Genomic DNA, 20,087 nt, shown 5'->3' on the forward strand with positions numbered 1-20,087 from the left:
TGGCTCACCTGGGACCCATTCCTGAGCCCCACATCCCCCAGGGAACCCCTAAACTGCCCTGGCAGCAGGAGGACCCAAAGCAGGATCACTAAAAGCCTTTCCCCAGCTCCCTGTGCACCTCAGGGAGGATCTGGGGAGGTCTCTGTTCATCTGGGACCATTTCTGAGCCCCACATCTCCCAAGAAGCTTCCAAACTGTCCTGGCAGCACAAGAACCCAAAGCAGGATCACTAAAAGCCTGTCCCCAGCTCCCTGTGCATCTCAGGGAGGATTTGGGGAGGTCTCTGCTCATCTGGGACCATTTCTGAGCTCCACATCCCCCAGGGAACCCCTAAACTGCCCTGGCAGCAGGAGGACCCAAAGCAGGATCACTAAAACCTGTCCCCAGATTCTTGAGCACCTCAGGGAGGATTTAGGGAGGTCTCTGCTCATCTGGGACCATTTCTGAGCTCCACATCCCCCAGGGAACCCCTAAACTGCCCTGGCAGCAGCAGACGCAAAGCAGGGTCACTAAAAGCCTTTCCCCAGCTTCTTATGCACTTTAGGGAGGATTTGGGGAGGCCTGGCTTACCTGGGACCCATTTCCTGAGCCCCACATCTCCCAGAGTGCCCCTAAACTGCCCTGGCAGCTCAAGAACCCAAAGCAGGATCACTAAAGCTTGTACCCACTTCAGGGCAGCAGGAATCTGCTCAAATCCAGGGTTCTACCCCAAAATCACAACCCACTGCTTCCCTGGGCATCCATCTCCTCCTGGCAGCAGCAGCAGCATCACCTCTGGACCATCCCACGGACACATCCCCCTGTCCCCAGCCCCTCTGGCACCCTGCCCTGCTCCCATTCCTCCTGCAACATCCTCTCCCCTGCACCAGCTGGGCTTGGCTGGCCTTCCACCATCTTCAGGAAACACCTTGGAAATGTTTACTGGCTGGGCTCCCCCTCCCAGCTGCCAGCAAGGCCTCCAGGATCCAGCTCAGATCCCAAAATCCTGGGTTCACGTTAAAAAAGACAAGACCTCACCGTAAACCCGAGTGCTGGAGGATGTGACACTCAGAAACTCCTTTCTCCCAAGATTTTTCGTTTGTTTGTTTGGATTTCAGACCTTCCCCCGAGGTGTTTGTCACCCAGATGTGACAGCTAACAGCCTGCCAAAGGATTTTTTTTTGTGGGGGGGGGGAAAAAGTGCAATTTGCTTTTCACTGCTAGAGCAGGATTTAGTGCAATGAGAAAAATCTCCCACTGAAGGCATCACCAGCTTGGTTATTTACATATTCCTCAAAAGGGTGATAACTCCAGCTCCAGCCTCACTGTCTGAGCTGAAACTTCCCTGGAAAGAGCCAGACACACAACAATTTCAGCCCATGTTATTTGTAAAAAACTGGGTAATAATACTGAGCACCCTTCCTGCTCAGCCATGGGATGTCGTGCAAAAAAAACCCAAAAAAAAAAAAACTAGAGGAAAAGAAAAACCCACGAGGAAAAAAAAATCTTTAAATTTTCCTTCCTTTCCTCCTTTGGGACAACAGGGCTTTGAGCAGAAATGTCAGTGTGATTTTCACACCACTTTCTCTCCCATTGATTTCCCATCCTGTTTTTTAATCAGAGATTTGGTTCTCTCACAGCATCGCTAACAGAGGTGTCTATTTTAGGAAACACCAGAGGTTTTAAGAGGCTGAGGAGAAAAAGATTATCAACTCATATGGGCTCAGCCTGGAAAGGGAGGGAAAAAATCCTTTAATTGAAATCCCCAGGCTGAAATTCTGTGCAGATTTACCTAAATGGACTTCAAATGATGTCCCTAATATATCAAGGCCTGCTTTTAACTTAATTCAAGCCCTGGGCATGCGTCTGCAGCCCTTGCACAAGCTGGGCTTTGGATGCTCACTGAGATTATTAGTTTTAAGTGCTAAATCATGCAAGTGTGAAACCCAAATATAAAAACCTGGGCCAGCAATACACCAGCCCAAAGCTCCAAGCAAGAAACAGGATTTTTTTTTTTTTTAGTATGTTAAGTATTTGTTTCTATTTTTCCAAATTTAAGCTGGCAAAATCCTGGTGAAAGGACAGATATTGAGTATTTTCTGGTTGGGGAGCAGCAGCTGGGGCTGTGAAGGAAAAATAAAACAGTTTAATTCCAGTTCAAAGGGATAAAATTTTGTTTCAAAGCTGCTTGGAAGGTTTCTGAGTGCTCCCAATTTTCCAGCTCAGCCTAAACATTTGCTTGGGAAAGCCAGAAGGCTTTGGGAGTCACTGGTGGTTTTCAATAAATAGGTTAAAATAAATAGGTTAAACCTGCCCGGCACAAAGATTCCACACAAGGCAGACCCATCCTCGAGGGGGTTTTGCCCGAAGCAAGTGCAGAGTGCACAGATAAACTGGGAAAACATCTCCTGGCACAGAGGAGCCCCCAGCCCCACGAGGAGGAGCAGCAGCAAACAGAGGCACCAAGGACATTTCCCTCCTCTCTGGGGAAAATGAGCCCCCATTCCCAGAACAAACACCCCCTGCACGAGCAGGGAGCCTGGCTCATGGGATGAGGTCCTTGCTGGGCTTTGGGGGATCCCCCCCAACCCCACTATTTGCTGTTTGGGGTCTGCTGCTTGTCCTGCGCCGGCCGCTTGTGTTTCTGCGCCACGCCGTAGGGAACGTGGGCGGCCACGGCGCCCATCTCCTGCGCCCCCTCCACGTGGAACATCTGGTCATCGAAGAAGATGTGGGGCCTGATCTTCCTGAGCAGAGGGCCCTTGGGAGCCCCCGCCAGGAACAGAGCCTCGTCCGTCTCCAGGCCCCAGCTGCGCAGAGTCTTTAGGGCGCGGGCGCCCGAGCTGGCCGCGCTGCGCGCCGTCACCAGGTACGTGCGGATGGGGCACTCCAGCCTCAGCCCCTTGGAGTAGAACTTCTTCTGCAGCTTGCCCAGCGCCTCCAGGAAGCCCTTCAAGGGGCCCTGAGGGAGTAAGAAGGAATCTTCTGTCAGCTTTTCAGTCACCAGGTTCCTGTCATCCCCCCAAAAAATGACCCCAAAACCATCCCCTGTGCCACCATCCAGTGTCGCAGACATCTTTTATGGAAAATCCTTTCCTTAGCATTTTCCCTCCTAAGAAGCTGAGAGGACTCAGGAACAAAATATAAACAATCATTATCTGCTGCTGTGGAATGCAACAGGTGGATCTGTGATTGGTCTCATGTTGGTAGTTTCTAATTAATGGCCAATCATAGTGAGCTGGCTCGGACAGAGTCTGAGACACAAACCTTTGTTATCATTCTTTCCTCTTCTATTCTTAGCTAGCCTTCTGAAAAAATCCTTCTTTCTATTTTTTTAGTATAGTTTTAACAAAATATATATCATAAAATAATAAATCAAGCCTTCTGAAACATGGAGTCAGATCCTCATCTTATCCTCAGTGAACACAGTCACAACCTCACACCCCACTGTGGCTTGATCCCAGAGTTTGGAGCATCCCATGAGGGCTGCCTCACTCCCAGAGCCTTTTCCAGCCCTCAGCCCAGCTCTACCTGTGCCAGGGGTTTGTTCTCGTGGGCCTTTTCGTGCTCAAAGAACATGTCCAGGCCGTGAGCCTTCACGATCTGCTCCGACTCATCCGAGAAGAGCACGGCGTCCCCGTCGAACGCCACCCTCAGCTGCTTCTCCGACACCTCCAGGTCCCTGCTGGGGCTGAAGATGGTGGCTGCAGCAATCCCTGAGGGTGAGGCAGGAGGTGGCAGTTATCCAAGGATCCGTCCTCGTGGCTCAGCCACCAGGAGCAGAGCAAAACACGACGGGCCGGGAGCAAAGCGCCGCGAGGAAACGCGAGCGGGAGCACCTGCAGCTCGGCCCCGAGAGCTTCCACAGCAAGAACAAACCCCCAGATGACAAATCACGCTTTGCATACAAGAATTAAGGAGCAAAACCACCGCCTTTGCCTCGGGAGAGCTGTGGAGCTGGAGGAAAGGCTCATTTCTATGGAAACTGGAATGAGTTTGTGAAACTGGAATCAGCGATGTGGGGCAAGGCAAACTTTAAGTGCACGTTGGATTAGGGACATGGAAATTGGAGTTATCCTTCCTGGGATCAACCCCCTGAGGGCTCCAGGCTCCCCCCACTGCCCTTCCCCTGAGCTGGACCCCAGACTCACCCTCTTCAATGGCCCCACTCACTTTCTCTGCATCAGAGGAGAGGTAGAGGTTGGTGTGATAGGCCTTGAGGTAACAGATGGGGCTGTTCCCTCCCGTCATGCAGAACCTCTCGATGAACAGATCTGGGGGCAAGAGGGACCCCAAGGTGAGCCTGGCTGCCCCCCAAACCCAGCCTCGGTACTGGAAGTTAATTTTGGTTCTGCTGCCCAACAGCAGGGCCAGCACCCAGAGCTCCTCCCCACCAGCCAACACCCAGAAAACCCAGGAAAAATATAAAAACTGGGAGAAAACATCTCCTTTTCTTGGTGCCCAGCAATGCCACCACCCAAAAGCCACCAAGGCCAGCTGTGTCCCCATCTCACCGTAGTGGTTGATGCTGTTGATCAAGCGAACCCCAACCTGGGCGTGGTTGTTGGTCATGAGGACGATGTCGAAGAGCTCCTCGCTGTCGGGGTAGAGCTCACGGAGCTGAGCATTCACTGCCTCCAGAGCCTGCAGCACCATGGGGAGAGGGGCTGGGTGTCAGCCAGGCCCCCCCAGGCACGGCCCCGACCCCCTTCCCACCCAGCAAAACACTCCTGGTCACCCAATCCACACACCTGGCCAGCTCCAGGTGTGGTCCTCACCCCTTTCCATCAACAAAACACTCCTGGTCACCAAATCCACACATCTGGCCAGCCCCAGGTGTGGTGCTCACCCCTTCCCTTCAACAAAACGCTCCTGGTCACCAAATCCACAAATCTGGCCAGCCCCAGGTGTGGTGCTCACCCCTTTCCACCAACAAAACACTCCTGGTCACCAAATCCACAAATCTGGCCAGCCCCAGGTGTGGTCCTCACCCCTTTCCATCAACAAAACGCTCCTGGCCACCAAAATCCTCACCTCAACTACACCCCGAGCCAAGCTGACATCAGCTGGGAAAAAATAGATTCATTTTAAGAGGGGGGGGGGGAAATTCCACCTAGCTACTCCTCTGTTTTTAAACACAAAAGGTTTGGAGTTATTAAAGGAGGATAAATTAGCTCCAAGCTAAAGACAAGTGTTTTTCAAGCAATCAGAAACAACTCTTGTCCCACGGAGCTGATTAATCTATTTATTTGGAACGGGCTCCAGCACCCAAAACTGCACTGCTACAGGAGTCAGAAAATAATTTTTAAGTTTGAAATGCCTCATTTCAACACGTCAGAATTAGAAATTGGCCGACTCGGGAGCAAGGCTAAACTCAGCCAACTTACAAGAATAAATAAATTGCAATAATAATTATAATTACCAAAAAAAAAAAAAAAAAAAAGAAAAAGACCATTCCCTAAAGGGAAACTTTAAATGTGATCCAAGGAGATGATTTGTTCAATTCTTGGGCTCAGGATGGAAAATTCAGGCCTGGAAACAGCACACTTGCTGGGAGGTTTGTCTGCCCTGTGTTTGCTAGTGTCCATCCTGGCCTCATATGAGCTCTGCCCCTTCCCCAGAATTTCTGGGGAGCTGTGGCTGCTCACCTTGACGAAGGGGAAGGCAGCCCCGGGGAGGAAGGGCTCGTTCTCGTGGTCCAGCTGGTATTTCACATAGGCCTCGACGCCCTGCTCCGTGTAGATCTTCTGCTCCTCCTCCATGCGGAACAGCGCCCGCGAGGACACGGCGATGGTGATGGCGTTCTCAGGTTTGGGCTGTGGGCACAGGGACAAATCAGGGAGGGACAAATCAGGGAGGCAGCCCCCAGGTGGATCTCCCAGCCATGAAAGGCCACGAGGTGGGTGACACCTCTGAAATTTTTTGGAGAAGGACAGAGCGGCCGCATCCCAGCGCTTCAACAGATGAAGCCCTGTGTCACAGACATCTTTTATGAAAAATCCTTTCCTTAGGGTTTTTCCTCCTGAGAAGCTGAGAGGCCTCAGGAACAAAATGCAAACAATGATTATCTGCTGCTGTGGAATGCAACAGGTGAATCTGCGATTGGTCTCATGTGGTTGTTTCTAATTAATGGCTAATCACAGTGAGATGGCTCAGATAGAGAGTCTGAGCCACAAGCCTTTGTTATCATTCTTTCCTATTCTATTCTTAGCCAGCCTTCTGATGAAATCCTTTCTTCTATCCTTTTAGTATGGTTTTAATATAATATATATCATAAAATAATAAATCAAACCTTCTGAAACACGGAGTCAGATCCTCATCTCTTCCCTCATCCTCAGACCCCTCTGAACACGGTCACAAAACCCTGGTGCTCCATCCCCACACATCTGGGACGCCTCAGTTTCCCCTGCCGAGCCCTCCCGCTGCAAGCAGGCTCCCAGCCCCCGTGCAGAGCCCAGGAGGAGCTGCTGAGGGCCGTGCAGATGGAATTTGTGTGGCTTTTCCCAGCCCCCAGGCAGGAGCGGGGCGCGCTCTGCGGCTGAGCCAGATCCGCGTCCCGTGACGCCGTCCAGATGTGACAAACAGCCCGTGCCAGCTCAGCTCCTCCAAGCACTTGATACAGCTATTGTGGGTGGGAACATGACAAACAGGTGGTGCGAGCAACGATTTATGAGTCATTATTATTGATGTTTGTGGGCTCCATCCAAAACTCAAATCCAAAACCTCCTCCAGCTGAAGCCATGGAGGCGCCTCCAGAGGGACGTGGCAGGGACAGAGGGCACAGAGGGAAAGTCAAGCTCATCTTGACCCTCACCCATCCTCCGTCTCTGCCCTGTTAATCCCCATCACTCACTTGCAAGCACAAAAATAAGTTAATTACTAATTACAGTGAGAAATCCTGCCTGCCAGGACAGCAAATCCTACAGAGGGACAGTGGCACAGAGAGTCCTGTCCCCTATAGGGGTGTCCAGCGAGCAGGACAGGGCTTGGGGGGGCTCTCTGAGCAATCCTGGCTTGTGAGCACTGCAGGAACACCTCACCCCTGCTCCTGTGTGCCTTCCAGGATCCTCTGTGCCATGAGTAATCCTCTGGCAATGCCGTTTGCTCAGGGTGGAGGGTGCCTCCTCCAGGGGCTCCAAAGTTCAAGCTCCCACCCTGCCCGGGGCTGAACTTTGCCAGGGCCAGGGCGCGCCATCCACACTGGGCTGGCTCTGCCCCCAGCCCCACCCAGGAATGAGTCAGTGGGAGCCTTCAGGACATTCCCAGCACCAGATCCATCCCAGGCACCTCTCCAGAGGCTGCATCCACTCCCAAAATCCCCAAAATCCCCCAAATCCCCAGCAAAGCGATTAAACAGCGGGCATTAGGACGAGACCCAGATTAGCTGGGGCTGAGAAGATCAGTGTGGGCACAGGGATCCCTCTCCCCCAGCATTTTCAGGCAATCAGATCCCTTTTGGAAGTGACTCTTTTAGGAAAGCAGGGGAACAGCCCCCCGGGACAGGCAGGACCTGATCCATGACACCAGCACTGAACCACAGCCAGGTCCCCAAGGAGTGTCAGCTATTAACTGGTCACAGGCCAAGCCTTGGCACTTCAGCTCATTAATTAATAACCCTGGCGTCATGGGCCATTTATCAGCTGAAAATATTAATAACTCTGAAAGGTCTTGGGACATCCGGCCATTAGCTGGAGTCCTGCTGCTCCGGAGTCCCTGCAGTGCTGGGTGGGCAGGAAATCTTCCAGGTGTGTTTGCTCCCTGATCCTGCACCGGGGTCAGCCCTGCAGGGAGATTCCCAGGACAGAAAACAGCTCAGCAGCCCAGATGTAACAGCACTGAGGTGTGTCCAGGGGGTGAGAAGGATATTTGGGGTCACAATCCAAGCCTGGGGTGCCCAGAGGGAATTTCCATCTCCCTCTCCACACCTTGCACAACAGCCCTGGCTGCTCAAGGTGCCTTCCCCACCCTCGAAAGGCACCAGCCCTCGGGGAGGTTCATTGAAGAGGCAATAAACTCAGCAATAAAAATAACCCCGAGCTCCAGGCGTGGGCAGCTGGAGCCCCAGAGGGCGGGCAGCTCTGGGAATGGGATCCTGCCAAGGAAGATTTGCACCTTGTGCAGCACCCGGGGCAGGAAAAGTCTCACCCGGGTGTGCAAAGGCAGCTCCCAGCCCTGCTGTTCCCTGGGAAATGCTGACATTTGGGAAAACGAGGCGATTCTGCACTGCAAGGAGGGAATCTGCATTTTGACATTTCTTTGAAGTGGATTTCGTTTGGAAGCGTTCCCTCCTCGAGGTTGTTTGGATGCCTCTCTGTCCCCATTAGTGCTGCAGATGGTCACTGCAACGCTCCAAAATGAGCTTTAAAAAGCCTCAGGAACCACAGCACCTCAAATCCTCCCTTTGAGTGCTGCTAACAACCCACCCAACCCCACTCTTCCCAGAAATCGAGATGTTTCAAGGCAAATATTCTTTCTTTTGTAACATGAAATGTGTGCGTGGGAGGGGGTGGGTTTGGTCCCACAGCCCCCATCCCACCACAGCCTCCTCCTCTGCCCTGCAGGGCTTTGGGCTGAATCACAAACTCTGTTTTTCCCTCAAAGCATCATCCAAGGCCAGCCAAGGTCGGTGAAAGCTCATCCAACACCAGTCCAGGCTCTGCTCAGCCGAATCCAACTGAATTTGGGGATTCGTGGTGAGCTCCTCTTCCTCCCCATGGGAAGGCCAGATCCAGCCCCCTCCTGAACCTCGAGCAATAAATTAATGATGGGTTTAAGTGTGAACAGGGTGTGGGCAAGGTCCCATCCCAACCCTGGGTCCATCCTTAGGGTCAGCCAAACAGGACGGACAACCAGAGGAACATCAGCCACTGGCACAGCTCCAGGAGCTCCACAAGGTCCAAACCCCACCTGAGAAGTGCAAAAATACCTTTCCAGCAGGCTCCAGCTCCACTGAGCGCAAACCCCAGCCCGAACCCCCCAGTTTTGGGGTGAAGGTGTGTTTCAGGAGGGACTGGGAACAGCCCAATTTTCTGCCTGCAGATCCAACAGCTGGCAGCCTTTAAATCGCTGCTCTAATCACTAAATCCCCAGCAGCCCCCCCAGGGATTAGAGGCACACATTTGGAAATCCCAGAGGCTCCCAGGATGTGCAGAGGGAGTGTGTTATCCCACCCAGGAGAGCCAGAGGTGCCCTCAGTGCCACCCAACCACTGCCACATCTGGAGGAGCCCACTCTGCACCCCTGGATTCTTTTGGCTGCACCCAACTCCATCCTAAAATCCTGCAGGAATTCTGGGCACTTCCCTGGATGCTGCAGAACACCAAATCCTCGTGATTAATTCAATATTCAGAAGATTTTTGGTCATGGAAAGGGAAGAGGAAGGGTTTGCTCCACGGTTAAGCATTTTCCCCACTCCAGCATCCCAAAAATCACACAAGGGTGAGAGGGATGGGTCCCAAAGGGTGCCCAGAGGAAGGGAGCCAGCAGAACAGCAGCTCCCACTGTCACCAGAGAGGCTGGGGACATTTCCAGCATTGCTGAAGGGTGACAGGTCTCATTGCTGACCTCCCTGGCAGGAGCCAGCCTGCGGGAAGAGCTGCGACCACTGCAGAGCAGGAACACCCCATGCACCCACTGCCCAGCCAGGAATGGCTCCCCAAAATCACCTTTCCTTTGATCACCTCACTGCTCTCTGCTGCTCCTGTGGGGCCAGGGGGACGGACAGACAGACAGACAGACAGCTGACACCAAACCCCATTTCCTGAAGGAGCCCCGGGCACTGCCAGCCCCCTGCTCGGGGATCAGATTAAAGTTCAGGCTGGTTTGGAGATTTCCAAGAACATTATTTATACTGCAGGAAAGCGCCCTGCAGCCGTCCATCAGGGGCTGGCAGCTGTGGGAGGGCAGCTGAGCTGTGCCCATCGCCCAGAGGAGAGGGGCACAGAGCCTGGCATCACCCCCAGGGCATGGTGGCACAGGTGAGCTGGCTGCCCACAGCCACAGAGCACCCAGGAGAGGCTGGCACAGAGCCTGGCATCACCCCCAGCCCCTCAGGGCATGGTGGCACAGCCACAGAGCACCCAGGAGAGGCTGGCACAGAGCCTGGCATCACCCCCAGCCCCATAAGGCACAGCTGAGCTGGCTGCCCACAGCCACAGGGCACCCAGGAAAGGCTGGCACAGAGCCTGGCATCACCCCCAGCCCCACAGGGCACAGCCCAGCTGCAGGATGTGAGCACTCAGATCTCGGTTTGCAAAACACATGGCTGCCCCCGGTGCCTCAGTTTCCCCTGGCTGCATGGAGAGGAAGAGGAGGAGCCTGGGCTGGCATCCATGGGCAAAGCAGGGCATGAAAGACAAGGAGCTGCATCCTGCCACCATGCCAGGCTGTGCCTCTGCTCTGGGAGGGCACAGGTGGCAGCAAGGTGATCAGGCACAGGGGCCAGGAACAGGGGTGAGGGAAGGGAAGGCACGAGGGGTGCCCCAAGTGAGGGTTTGGAGGTGTCCCCTCGTGGGGAGCTCACACCCAGAGCTTTGCCACAGGAGGTGCCAGCATAGAAGGTGCCACAGGAGGTGCCAGCTGCCACCGAGGCCAGCACCTCTGCCAGACCCCAGTTTGGGGGGTTTTGGGGGTCCCAGGGCCCCGAGGGTGGCCGTGGCTGTGTCTGGGGGGGCTCAGAGGCTGCAGGGACAGGCGGGCACAGCCCCCAGCCCCATTATCCCGCTGCCATTCCGGGACTCAGCCACACTCCCTGGCACTCCCGTGGTTCAAACAGGCTCAGCCCTCGTTAGATAACACGGGCTGTCCCTCTGATCTCCGGGGGCAGCGAGACCCCTGTGCCACCCCCTGGCTGTCCCCAGCTCTGTCAGTGCCACCCTCCTGTCCCTGGCAGCGCCTCCCGCCTTGGCACAGGGCACAGGCGGCTCAGGGGGAACCGGGCCACCCTGCAAGGACAGCCTGGCCCAGGAGGGAGCCAGGAGAGCCTGCGGGAACCCAGGGGGATCCAGAGAGACCCCAACAACCGAGGGATGCCATGGAGGAGCGGGAGCACCTGGAGAGAGAGAGAGGGGCATCGCCGAGGAGCTGGATGGACACAGGGGGTCAGAGAAACACCAGAGACACCATGGGGACCCCACAGAGCCTGGAGGAGATGGGGGACATGGAGAGACTCAAGGGGACCCCAAAACTCGTGGGAGAAACGAGGCACCGGGAGGGACCCCAGAAATCCTGGAGGAGATTGGGCACTGGGAGGGATCCTGGAGGAGATGGGAAATATGGAGAGAACTCAAGGGGACCCCAAAACTCGCAGGGGAAATGGAGCACCAGGAGGGACCCCAGAGATCCTGGAGGAGATGGGGAACACGGAGAGACTCAGGGGAGCCCCAAAAGAGGCGGGGAAAATGAGGAACCGGGAGGGATCCTGGAGGAGATGGGGAACGTGGAGACGCTCAAGGGGACCCCAAAACGCGTTTAGGAAATGAGGAACCAGGAGGGACCCAGAAATCCTGGGGGAAACGGGACACCGGGAGGGTCCCTGGAGGAGATGGGGCACCCACAGCCACCCAAGGAGGTTCCATGGGGGGACCCAGGGAAGATGAGAACCCGCAGGAGCTGGGACACCTGGAGGAGACACCGGCGGGGGATGGGGCAGCCGGGGCGAGGGGGCTCTCACCGATTTGGGTTTCTTCTTGGGGGCCAGGTTGTCGTAGAAAGCCTTGGCTTCATCCCAGGGCCGGCCCGGCGCCCCGGCGGGGCCCGGCGGCTCCATGGCCCGGCGGCTCCGGTGGCACCGGCGGTCCCGCTCCGTGCGCGTCCCCGCGGCTCCGGTGGCTCCGCTCCGTGCGCGGCCCCGCTCGGCGCGTCCCGGCAGCTCCCGGAGCCGGGGCCGGCGAGGCGGAACGCGCTTTATATGGCATCCCATGAAGCTCCGGGCTCTCCGTGCACCGGGACACGCATTAACCTATTCGGCACCGAGCGCTGCTCGCCGCCGCCCGGTGATACCGGGGAATTGACGGGGAGCGCCCGCTCCGGGGCACAGAACGGCCGGGAGCGAGGGGAAGGGGATGGGGACAAAGGTGGCATCAGCAGGACACGGTGGGGCAGCGCTGGGGACACCGCTCGGTGCCCGGCTCGCTGCTCCTGCTGTCCCCAAGGGCGGGTGTGGGGCTGGGACATCCTTGGGAGCACAGGGAGGACACTCAGGGAGGGTGGAGCAGCCAGGAGGGGACAGAGAGGTGGTGGGACCCCGCTCGGTGCCAGGGTGAGCTGTGGTGGTGGGACCCCGCTCCGTGCCACGGTGACCTGTGGTGGTGGGACCCCGCTCCGTGCCACGGTGACCTGTGGTGGTGGGACCCTGCTCCATGACCTGTGGTGGTGGGACCCCGCTCGGTGCCACGGTGAGCTGTGCCATTCTCTGCTTCACGGAATGAGTGTTAATTAAGGCTCTCCCCTCCCGGCAGTGCTGCTGGGAGCAGCCACGGAGCTGCACAATTCTAAAAATCCCACCACAACCAGCAGAACGCCAGAAGCTCTTGGGGAGCAGGGGATGCATCCCAGAAACCAAAACCCAAAAGCCAGGAAGGGGCAAGGGATGGAGATGTCACCTGAGGGGAGGTCACAGGACAGGGTTTTACCCAAATCCCTGTGCTCCAGCTAAAGAAAAACCCTCCCTACAGACAACAGCCCCATGAGACCAACCCAGCACCGAGGTCCAGGTGAGGAGAGCAGAGCCAGCTGTGTGCTGGTGAGCAGGGCTGGCACCAGCAAGCCCAAACCCTTTGGGAATTCACCATTTCAGCCTCACAGATTTCCTTTCCCCAGGGTTTTTTTTTTTTTGCAGCTCCCTGCTGGGGAACACCTGAGCTTCCTTCGGGGTGGAATGAGGGATCCTGGAGGGCTCCGGGATCACCAGGTTATTCCTGGAGTTGTCTCTGGAGCTTTTGAGTTGCTGCCCTTTCAGGCAGCAGCCCTGGCACGTCCCCAGCTCCAGCAGGGTGGGAGAAGCTGCCCTGTTCCCTCTTCCCCAGCACTGCTGAGCTGCAGACTCACACGTGCTCCTGGAAAGCACAAGTGCAGAGCTCTGCCATCAGCAGCTCTCCTAAAAATAAATCCATGCCGTGCTTTTGGCATCCTCCCATCCCTGTGCTCCCGTGCAGGACACAGCAAGGGCTGGGGAATGGCAGGGTGCAGGTGAGATGGGAGCCAGCCCTGCCAGATTGATTCCAGAGAAGGATTGAAAATTTGGTGAGAGCTCCTTAGCAACAGTCACTGTCTGTGCAGGCTGCTGAGGGAGAGGCCAGAGGAAAATCTGTGCTGGGAAAATGGGGGTGGAGGAAAGAAGGACAAAGATGCACAGAGAGAGCAGGTCCCAGCTGCTGAGAGATGGAGACAAAGCCAGCAGCCCTGAGGGAAGGGCACAGCCACATTCCCAAAGGAGAGCCATTTCCAGAGAGGTTTGGGGTCAGGGGCTCCCCACCCCAAAAGTGGCATTCTCTTCCCCAGAGCTGCCTGCACGACTGAAGGGTTTCAGTCTTCAAGGAATCTGTCCTGTCCCCAAGGGTTTCTCCAGCCCTTGGGGTGTCACAGGCTCGGATGACACCCCTACAATATTCTCAAAGTGCAGTGTTGTAATCTCACTGTCCCCAGCCAGCTGCCCCCCAATAAACCACCCAGAGGGGGACACCACACACAGGGGACAGTTTATTTGTCCATTAAAAAAATAAGTAAGGACTTCACCACCTCCTAACAGACACCACAGCCACCAACACCACAATGTGCAGACTAAACACCAACCTGGGGCAGGAGGGGTGGGTGCAGCAGGCTGGGAAAGGGGGAGGAAGGAGACAGATTTGGTTTTTGTGGCCTCAGAGCTTTTCCAGGAAGCTCAGCAGGGACAGGACCCATCCACACCTGCCCAAAGCCCCCAGTCAGCAGGGCCACACACCCAGGAGCAGCACCAGGACCTGCCTTCCACAGCCACACTCCTGAGCCTGCCTCACCTCCATCCCCAGGAGGGTCAGAAATGCCACAGAGCACCCAGGGCAGCTGGGGACATCACCCACCTGATGGGCTGGAGGGTGGCTGCAGGGATGGGACATCCAGGGCTGGCTTTGGACACTTCTGTTCTCTGCTGGAGTGTCCTGACCAAGCCTGGCTGTTCCCAGTGTAAAAACAGAGGTGGAAGAGCTAAAGCTGGTGCCAGACCCTGCCCAGGCAGCTTTCCAGGGAATTGCCAGTGAAGGAAGGACCAGGAGCAGGACTTGGGGCTTTTCAGCCTCCCTGGAAGCATCACAAGCCAAGAAATGAGGAGAAAACAGCAGAAATGGGACAGAGGCGGTCTGAGTTAGGATCAGGGAATGGGGCAGTGGGGGAAAGCAGGGAGAAAGCAGCAGGGATGTGGGAACAGCTGGCCCTGCTCAGCCAGGACACACCAGGGGCTGCAGGGCACCCATCTCCAGGCTGGGAGAGGGCTGGCAATGCTCAGAGCAGGCTCTGACCTTGTGGATGTGGAACTGCCCAGGATGCAGCCGGAGCAGGGGCAGCAGCAGGGATGGAATGTGGCTCATGCCTGGGGCCAAATGGGGGAAAAAACAGAGATTGAAACCATCACAGGGGCAGAGTTTGGCTGCAGCCAGTCCAGCCCTGAGCCCCAGGGCTCTCTCTATTTCTGCATGTCACACTGCAGCAGCAGGACAATGGAGGGGTCGCTCTTGGCGGCCTCCTTGAACTCCTCCAGGGAGATCTGGTCATCCTTGTCCTTGTCCATCTTTGTGAAGATCTTGTCCACTCGCTGCTGGGGTGTCAGCCCGTCCTGGTTCATCCTCATCATGATCACAGTCCCCACCATCTTGTAAATGGCCTGGAGGAGGGTGAGAGTGGGAATGAGAGGGAATGCTGGAAGCACACAAGACCCCAGGACAAGGCAGGGGACAGGGACAGGATTGCTGTTCTGTTGGGACCCTGTTCTGTCAGATCGACATCAGGCACCTTTCAGGCAAGGCTCTGTGTCACAGACATCTTGTATGGAAAATCCTTTCCTTAGGATTTTGTCTCCTGAGAAGGTGAGAGGCCTCAGGAACAAAATGCAAACAATGATTATCTGCTGCTGTGGAATGCAACAGGTGCATCTGGGATTGGTCTCATGTGGTTGTTTCTAATTAATGGCAAATCACACTCATCTGGCTTGGACTCTCTGTCCGAGCCACAAACCTTTGTTATTCATTCCATTCTTTTTCCATTTCTATTCTAGCCTTCTGATGAAATCCTTTCCTCTATTCTTTTAGTATAGTTTTAATATAATATATATCATAAAATAATAAATCAAGCCTTCTGAAACATGGAGTCAGATCCTCGTCTCTTCCCTCATCCTGAGACCCCTGTGAACACAGTCACAACTCTGGGTAGGAAAACTCTTTTTTTTGGTGCTAAAAGGGACTCAATATCTGTGAAAATCCTGGGAAAAGCAACCAATCCCTGCTGGTTTGAAGCACTGGTACCTCAATGATCTCCAGCATCTCCAGGCGCGTGATCTTCCCGTCCCCGTCCAGGTCGTACATCTCGAAGGCCCAGTTGAGTTTCTGCTCGAAGGTGCCCCTGGAGGTGACAGACAGGGCACAGATGAACTCCCTGAAGTCGATGGTGCCGTCCCCGTTCTTGTCGAAGGTGCGGAACGCGTGCTGGGCAAACTTGGAGGCGTCTCCATAGGGGAAAAACTGCGGGAAGGGGAGAAGAGGAGTGGAAATGAGGAAGGGGAAGTCTCATTTGGAGCCCCCCAGGCAGCGCTCAGACCCCCCCAGCTGGAGCCCACCTTGATGTAGAGCTGCTGGAACTCCTCCAGGTTGAGGATGCCGGTGGGGCAGTCCTTGAGGAAGCCCTTGTACCACTGCTTCAGCTCCTGCTCGCTGAACTCCGTGCTCCTCACCAGGTCATCCAGCATCTCCGGCGCCAGCTTGCTGCTGTGCTTGCCCATGGCTGCCCCTGGGAAGGAAAACCCACGCCAGGATGGAGAGGGATGCTCCTCCCAGGCCCTGATCCACCCTGCATGATCCTGCATCCCTCTCCTCCTTGCTGGAGCTGACCCACCTGGCTAAGTGTCCATGGAGGACAGCGGCTGTGGCAATGGAAATGTGGCTTTGGCCTTTGGGACAGCCATCAGCATCACCCCAACCCCTGGGCTCATTTTGGGCTGAGGGAAAACACTCAAAAAGCAAGTGGAAATTCAGAACTCTTCCCATTGCCTTTGCCAGAGCATGGTCAGAATTCTGCAATGGTTTGGGTTGGAAAGGACCTCATTTAGCTCCAGCCACGCTGCCATGGCAAGGAACACCTGGGACCTTTTCTAAGGATGGGACAACGAAGAATCTGCCATTAGGGCACATAAAAACCTCCCTGGCACCACAGGCCATGCAGCATCCAGCTGGGCACAGACATGCCAAGGGGAAGATCTTGTCCATCTTGGGGAAGATGGGGTCTGTAAGGCTCCATTTACTACTTAGGGTTAGGGTTTTGAAAACCACAAAGCCAGAGCTAAACCAGGCATCCCAAGTAGAACCCAAAACTGCCACAACATGCCTTCCACCATGGCTTTTTCCTTGGATCCAACCTTAGCCCAAGGCTGCATTTACTGCCTAGGGTTTGGGCTAGGATTTTGAAACCACAAAGCCCAGAGCTCCAGGCACACTGCAGCTAAAAACGGCATCCCAAAGAGAACACAAAACTGCCAAAATATGGCTTCCACCGCAGCTTTTTCCTTGGAACCAGCCTTAAACCTAGGCTGCATTTACTGCCAAGGGTTAGGGTTACACCTAGGGGTTAGGGTTTTGAAAACCAGAAAGCCCAGAGCTCCAGGCACACTGCAGCTGCAAAAGGGAACCCAAAATGGTCACAACATGGCTTCCACCACGGCTTTTTCCTTGGAACCAGCCTTAGCCTAAGGTACTGCTCGTTGACTGCCTAAGGTTAGGGTTATGCCTAGGGTTAGGGTTAGGAAGCCACAAAGCCCAGAGCTCCAGGCACACTGAAGTGACCAAAGAGGAACCCAAAACTGCCACACACGCCTTCCACCATGGCTTTTTCCTCGGAATCAGCCTGGCCCGTGGTTGCAGCAGCAGCAGGGAGCCCTGGCAGGCCCTGGCTGTGTGGGCAGCCGCTCCGAAACGCGCCGTGCCCGCTCCCACGCAGCCCCGGCTGCCGGCGCCGCTCAGCCCGAGCAGCAGATGGTTCTCCGGGAGCTCCTGGAGCTGCTCTCGCCGTGAAGTTGAGGAGAAGTTCACCTGGAGCACAACCAAGCACGGTGTCCTCCCTGGGATTTGCTGTGCTGGGCTGGGGGCACACGGGGGGCCCTGGGATGGGGGATGTGGGGTTCCTCGTGTTGCCAGCCCTGCTCCCAGCAAACCCCACAGGCAGCAGCTCCTTCCTGCCCCATCATCCCACCAGCATCTGTCACCGTCTGCCATGGCAGCACGGAGCCCACCAGCCCTGGCAGCCCAGGGAGTGTCCAGACACCCACAGAGCCCGAGGCTTCCCCAGCGACCCCAGCTCGGCTCCACAATCCCCCTGGCACTGTGGCCTGGCTCTAAATTGCTGCCATTGGTCATAAACCATGCCAGGCTCTCTGCATGGGCAGACCTGCCGTGATCCAAGTCCTCCCACGGTTGCAGGATGCAGTGGCCAGGACTCCAGAGCAGCATCCTGAGCCCCACAGCCCTCGAACCCCTTTTCCAAGCAGCACCCAGCCATGCCAGGGCAGAGAACAGCACCCAGGAGGGAACCACGCTCTCACCCCAAAGCACCAATTGTTGAACAATTGTCCGGTCCCAAAACCGGACAGAGGGGTGGCACTATGGGTGGCACTATGGGTGGCACTACAGGTGTCCCCCCCAGCCCGCAGCAGCGCCCCTGGATGGCACCCAGGGATCGGGGACAGCCCGGGGCTGGGTGGGGGCTCGGGGATGCTCTGCCCACCCGCACCATGATATAACACCGGGTCACCGGAGCTGGAAGCGCCTCCCGGAGCATCTCTCGGCACCTGCCCCGACGGCTGAACCGCGCCCCGGCCCCGCGGGTGCGGCTCCGGCCCCGGCATCCCTTACCTGTGCTGAGCGCGGGCAGGCGGGCTCGGCGGGGCCGGGCGGGGCGCGGAGCCGGTGCCGGTACCGGAGGGGCCGCGGTCCAGCCGCCGGCTCTGCCCGCGCCGCTCCCGCCCCTCTTGTAGCCGCGAGCCCCCCGCCCCCCCGGCGGCAGAGCTCGGCCATTGGCTGGGAGAGCTGTCAATCAGGCGGGAGGGGCCGCGGGTGGGGGTCGGAGTGGGATACTGGGGGGTACTGGGATGCTGGGGGGGGAATTGGGGTCGGGATGCTGGGACAGAGGGATGTGGGCAGTGGGATCAGGGGGATGCTGGCCCCTCACTGCCCGCACTGGGGACACCGGGACACGCCGGGGGCTCAGCGCTTGGCACAGGCACACAGGAGAGAGGGACAAGAAAACCACTCTGATCTCCAGAACCAAACGGGGAATGTTTCCATGGAGATCGCCGAGCGCTTTTCCCGGTGACCTTGGCATCCTGCTGGGATCCCAGGGACACTGGGCCCATCCAGAGCTGTCCCTCTGCATCTGCTGGGCCTGGATGAAGCGTTTGGCCAGCGAGGGCTGCTCCCCATCCCATCCCATCCCATCCCATCCCATCCCATCCCATCCCATCCCATCCCATCCCATCCCATCCCATCCCATCCCATCCCATGGATCCCATCCCCAGAGGTCTGTGGGGTGCCATGGGGTGCTCAGCCCCTCTCCAAGGCACCTGCCCTCAGGTGCACCCACCTTTTCTGCAGGGAGGGCTGCAGGAAGTGGCAGAAACTGCCCCAGCTTCAGGGCTGGGTTACAAAACCCACAAATTTTTGCAGCAGTGGGGCTGAAGGGCTTCATCCCCCTCAACACTGGGGACAGGAGGGCTGGGCTCCCCCCCAGGGCTGGATGTGACATCCCTGTGCCATGTCCCTGGCCAGGAATGAGGTGATTCTGGGATTTTGGGTCTCCCCACAGCCTCTGCTGGGCTCAGTGTGGCCCCAAAGCCTCTCCGTGAGCGTCCCTGAGAGCTGGGGGTGGGATTTGAGCCCCCCCAGCCCCTCTGGCTGTTCTGGGATGTGGAGAAGACACCAATTAGCAGCTCTGCAAACCGCCCGTGCCCGGGGTGCTCGGGGGGACTGAAAAATTAATGAGAGTTTAATTGAAGCGGCGCAGGCTGCCAGGGCTGAGAGCTTGAGAAGGGGGACTGAAGGGGCTGGGAGATGCAGGGGAGCCCCAGGGATGAGGATCAGGGTGACGGTGTGGTCTTGGGGTGTCCTTTTGGGGCCCTGACACCCCAAGCCGTGGTGTGGGGGTCATGGAGGGCTGACCACACCGGCACAGCACCCAAATTTGGGCACCCCAAAACCTGCATGAGCCCGGGTTCGAACGGGATATTGGCCCTAGGTTTGCAGAGGGGACAGCGGGGTGTTTATGGGGGACACAGCTGTGCAGTTCAACCACAGCTTTTCCCTCCCCACTCCTGCAGCAGCATCCCCCAACACCCAGCCCGGGGGCAGAGCTGCCAGGGCTCTGCCGAGTCCTGAAAACCTCCCAAGCCTCCAAATCCTCCCGATGCAGCGGCTCCGAGGGATGCAAAGGGCTGCAGCTTCCCCCAGCGGCTGCGGGCGGCAGCAGCACTGCCCGGGGGCTGGGCCCGATGGGGGAGACCCCGCAGCCCCCTCTGCCTCGGGCTGTTTGTGGGGTCAGCCCTCCACAAACCGCGGGGGCTTGGGGAGCAGGAATCGCGGGGGTTCATCCCAGAATCCCGACAGTTCCTGTCCCCAGTGTCACCCGGCGGTGACACTGCCACAGATCGGGGCACTGCCAGCCCCTCTGAGACCCCTCAGCACAAAATCCCCTGTATAGGAGTGAGGAGCTGCTGTCACCCACCCCATGGCCCTGAGGGGCAGCTCTGGTGCCACTGGGCAGGCTGGACCCGGGGTGACCCCAACACTGGGGGTGCCTCTTGATGTCCACACTGCCATGCCCAGGGAAAAGGGGGGAGTTGGGGTGGAAAAGCAGAAATAGCCAGATTTGGGGCTCCT

At 56.8% G+C, this 20,087-nt stretch overlaps 2 protein-coding genes across 4 annotated transcripts; both read right to left on the bottom strand.

The window, feature by feature from the left end:
• Window positions 1–1,167: 1,167 nt before the first annotated feature.
• On the bottom strand, window positions 1,168–11,954 carry NT5C1A (5'-nucleotidase, cytosolic IA). Of its 3 annotated transcripts, none has more exons than XM_074555518.1 (7): window positions 11,811–11,954; window positions 11,651–11,776; window positions 5,628–5,795; window positions 4,494–4,623; window positions 4,131–4,253; window positions 3,511–3,695; window positions 1,168–2,941 (listed from the first exon to the last, which is right to left on the bottom strand). In XM_074555518.1, the coding sequence occupies exons 1-7, from the start codon at window positions 11,892–11,894 to the stop codon at window positions 2,573–2,575; spliced, it is 1,185 nt and encodes a 394-aa protein (XP_074411619.1). In that variant the 5' UTR covers window positions 11,895–11,954; the 3' UTR covers window positions 1,168–2,572. The 3 variants fall into 3 exon arrangements, with proteins under 3 accessions (XP_074411619.1, XP_074411620.1, XP_074411618.1); XM_074555519.1 differs by having other exon boundaries at window positions 11,651–11,767; window positions 11,811–11,948; XM_074555517.1 differs by having other exon boundaries at window positions 11,651–11,914.
• A 1,701-nt stretch (window positions 11,955–13,655) lies between these two features.
• Window positions 13,656–18,228, bottom strand: HPCAL4 (hippocalcin like 4). The gene is made up of 4 exons (XM_074555513.1): window positions 18,069–18,228; window positions 15,785–15,954; window positions 15,474–15,689; window positions 13,656–14,836 (listed from the first exon to the last, which is right to left on the bottom strand). The coding sequence occupies exons 2-4, from the start codon at window positions 15,944–15,946 to the stop codon at window positions 14,639–14,641; spliced, it is 576 nt and encodes a 191-aa protein (XP_074411614.1). The 5' UTR covers window positions 15,947–15,954; window positions 18,069–18,228; the 3' UTR covers window positions 13,656–14,638.
• Window positions 18,229–20,087: the final 1,859 nt, after the last annotated feature.

The sequence above is a fragment of the Zonotrichia albicollis genome, chromosome 20 (genome assembly GCF_047830755.1).
Source record: "Zonotrichia albicollis isolate bZonAlb1 chromosome 20, bZonAlb1.hap1, whole genome shotgun sequence".
NCBI classification, from domain to species: Eukaryota; Metazoa; Chordata; class Aves; order Passeriformes; family Passerellidae; genus Zonotrichia; species Zonotrichia albicollis.

What these genes read in the sequence shown, in the direction of transcription:
- NT5C1A (XM_074555517.1), bottom strand. Translation starts at nt 11,899, where the DNA reads ATGGGATGCCATATAAAGCGCGTTCCGCCTCGCCGGCCCCGGCTCCGG. An exon ending in GAGTGGGGCCATTGAAGAGG is followed by an intron (nt 3,696 to 4,130) that starts GTGAGTCTGGGG and finishes CCTCACCCTCAG; the next exon opens with GGATTGCTGCAGCCACCATC. An exon ending in AGAACAAACCCCTGGCACAG is followed by an intron (nt 2,942 to 3,510) that starts GTAGAGCTGGGC and finishes TTACTCCCTCAG; the next exon opens with GGCCCCTTGAAGGGCTTCCT.
- HPCAL4 (XM_074555513.1), bottom strand. Translation starts at nt 15,946, where the DNA reads ATGGGCAAGCACAGCAGCAAGCTGGCGCCGGAGATGCTGGATGACCTG. An exon ending in TCCAGCAGCTCTACATCAAG is followed by an intron (nt 15,690 to 15,784) that starts GTGGGCTCCAGC and finishes CCCTTCCCGCAG; the next exon opens with TTTTTCCCCTATGGAGACGC. An exon ending in AGATGCTGGAGATCATTGAG is followed by an intron (nt 14,837 to 15,473) that starts GTACCAGTGCTT and finishes ACCCTCCTCCAG; the next exon opens with GCCATTTACAAGATGGTGGG.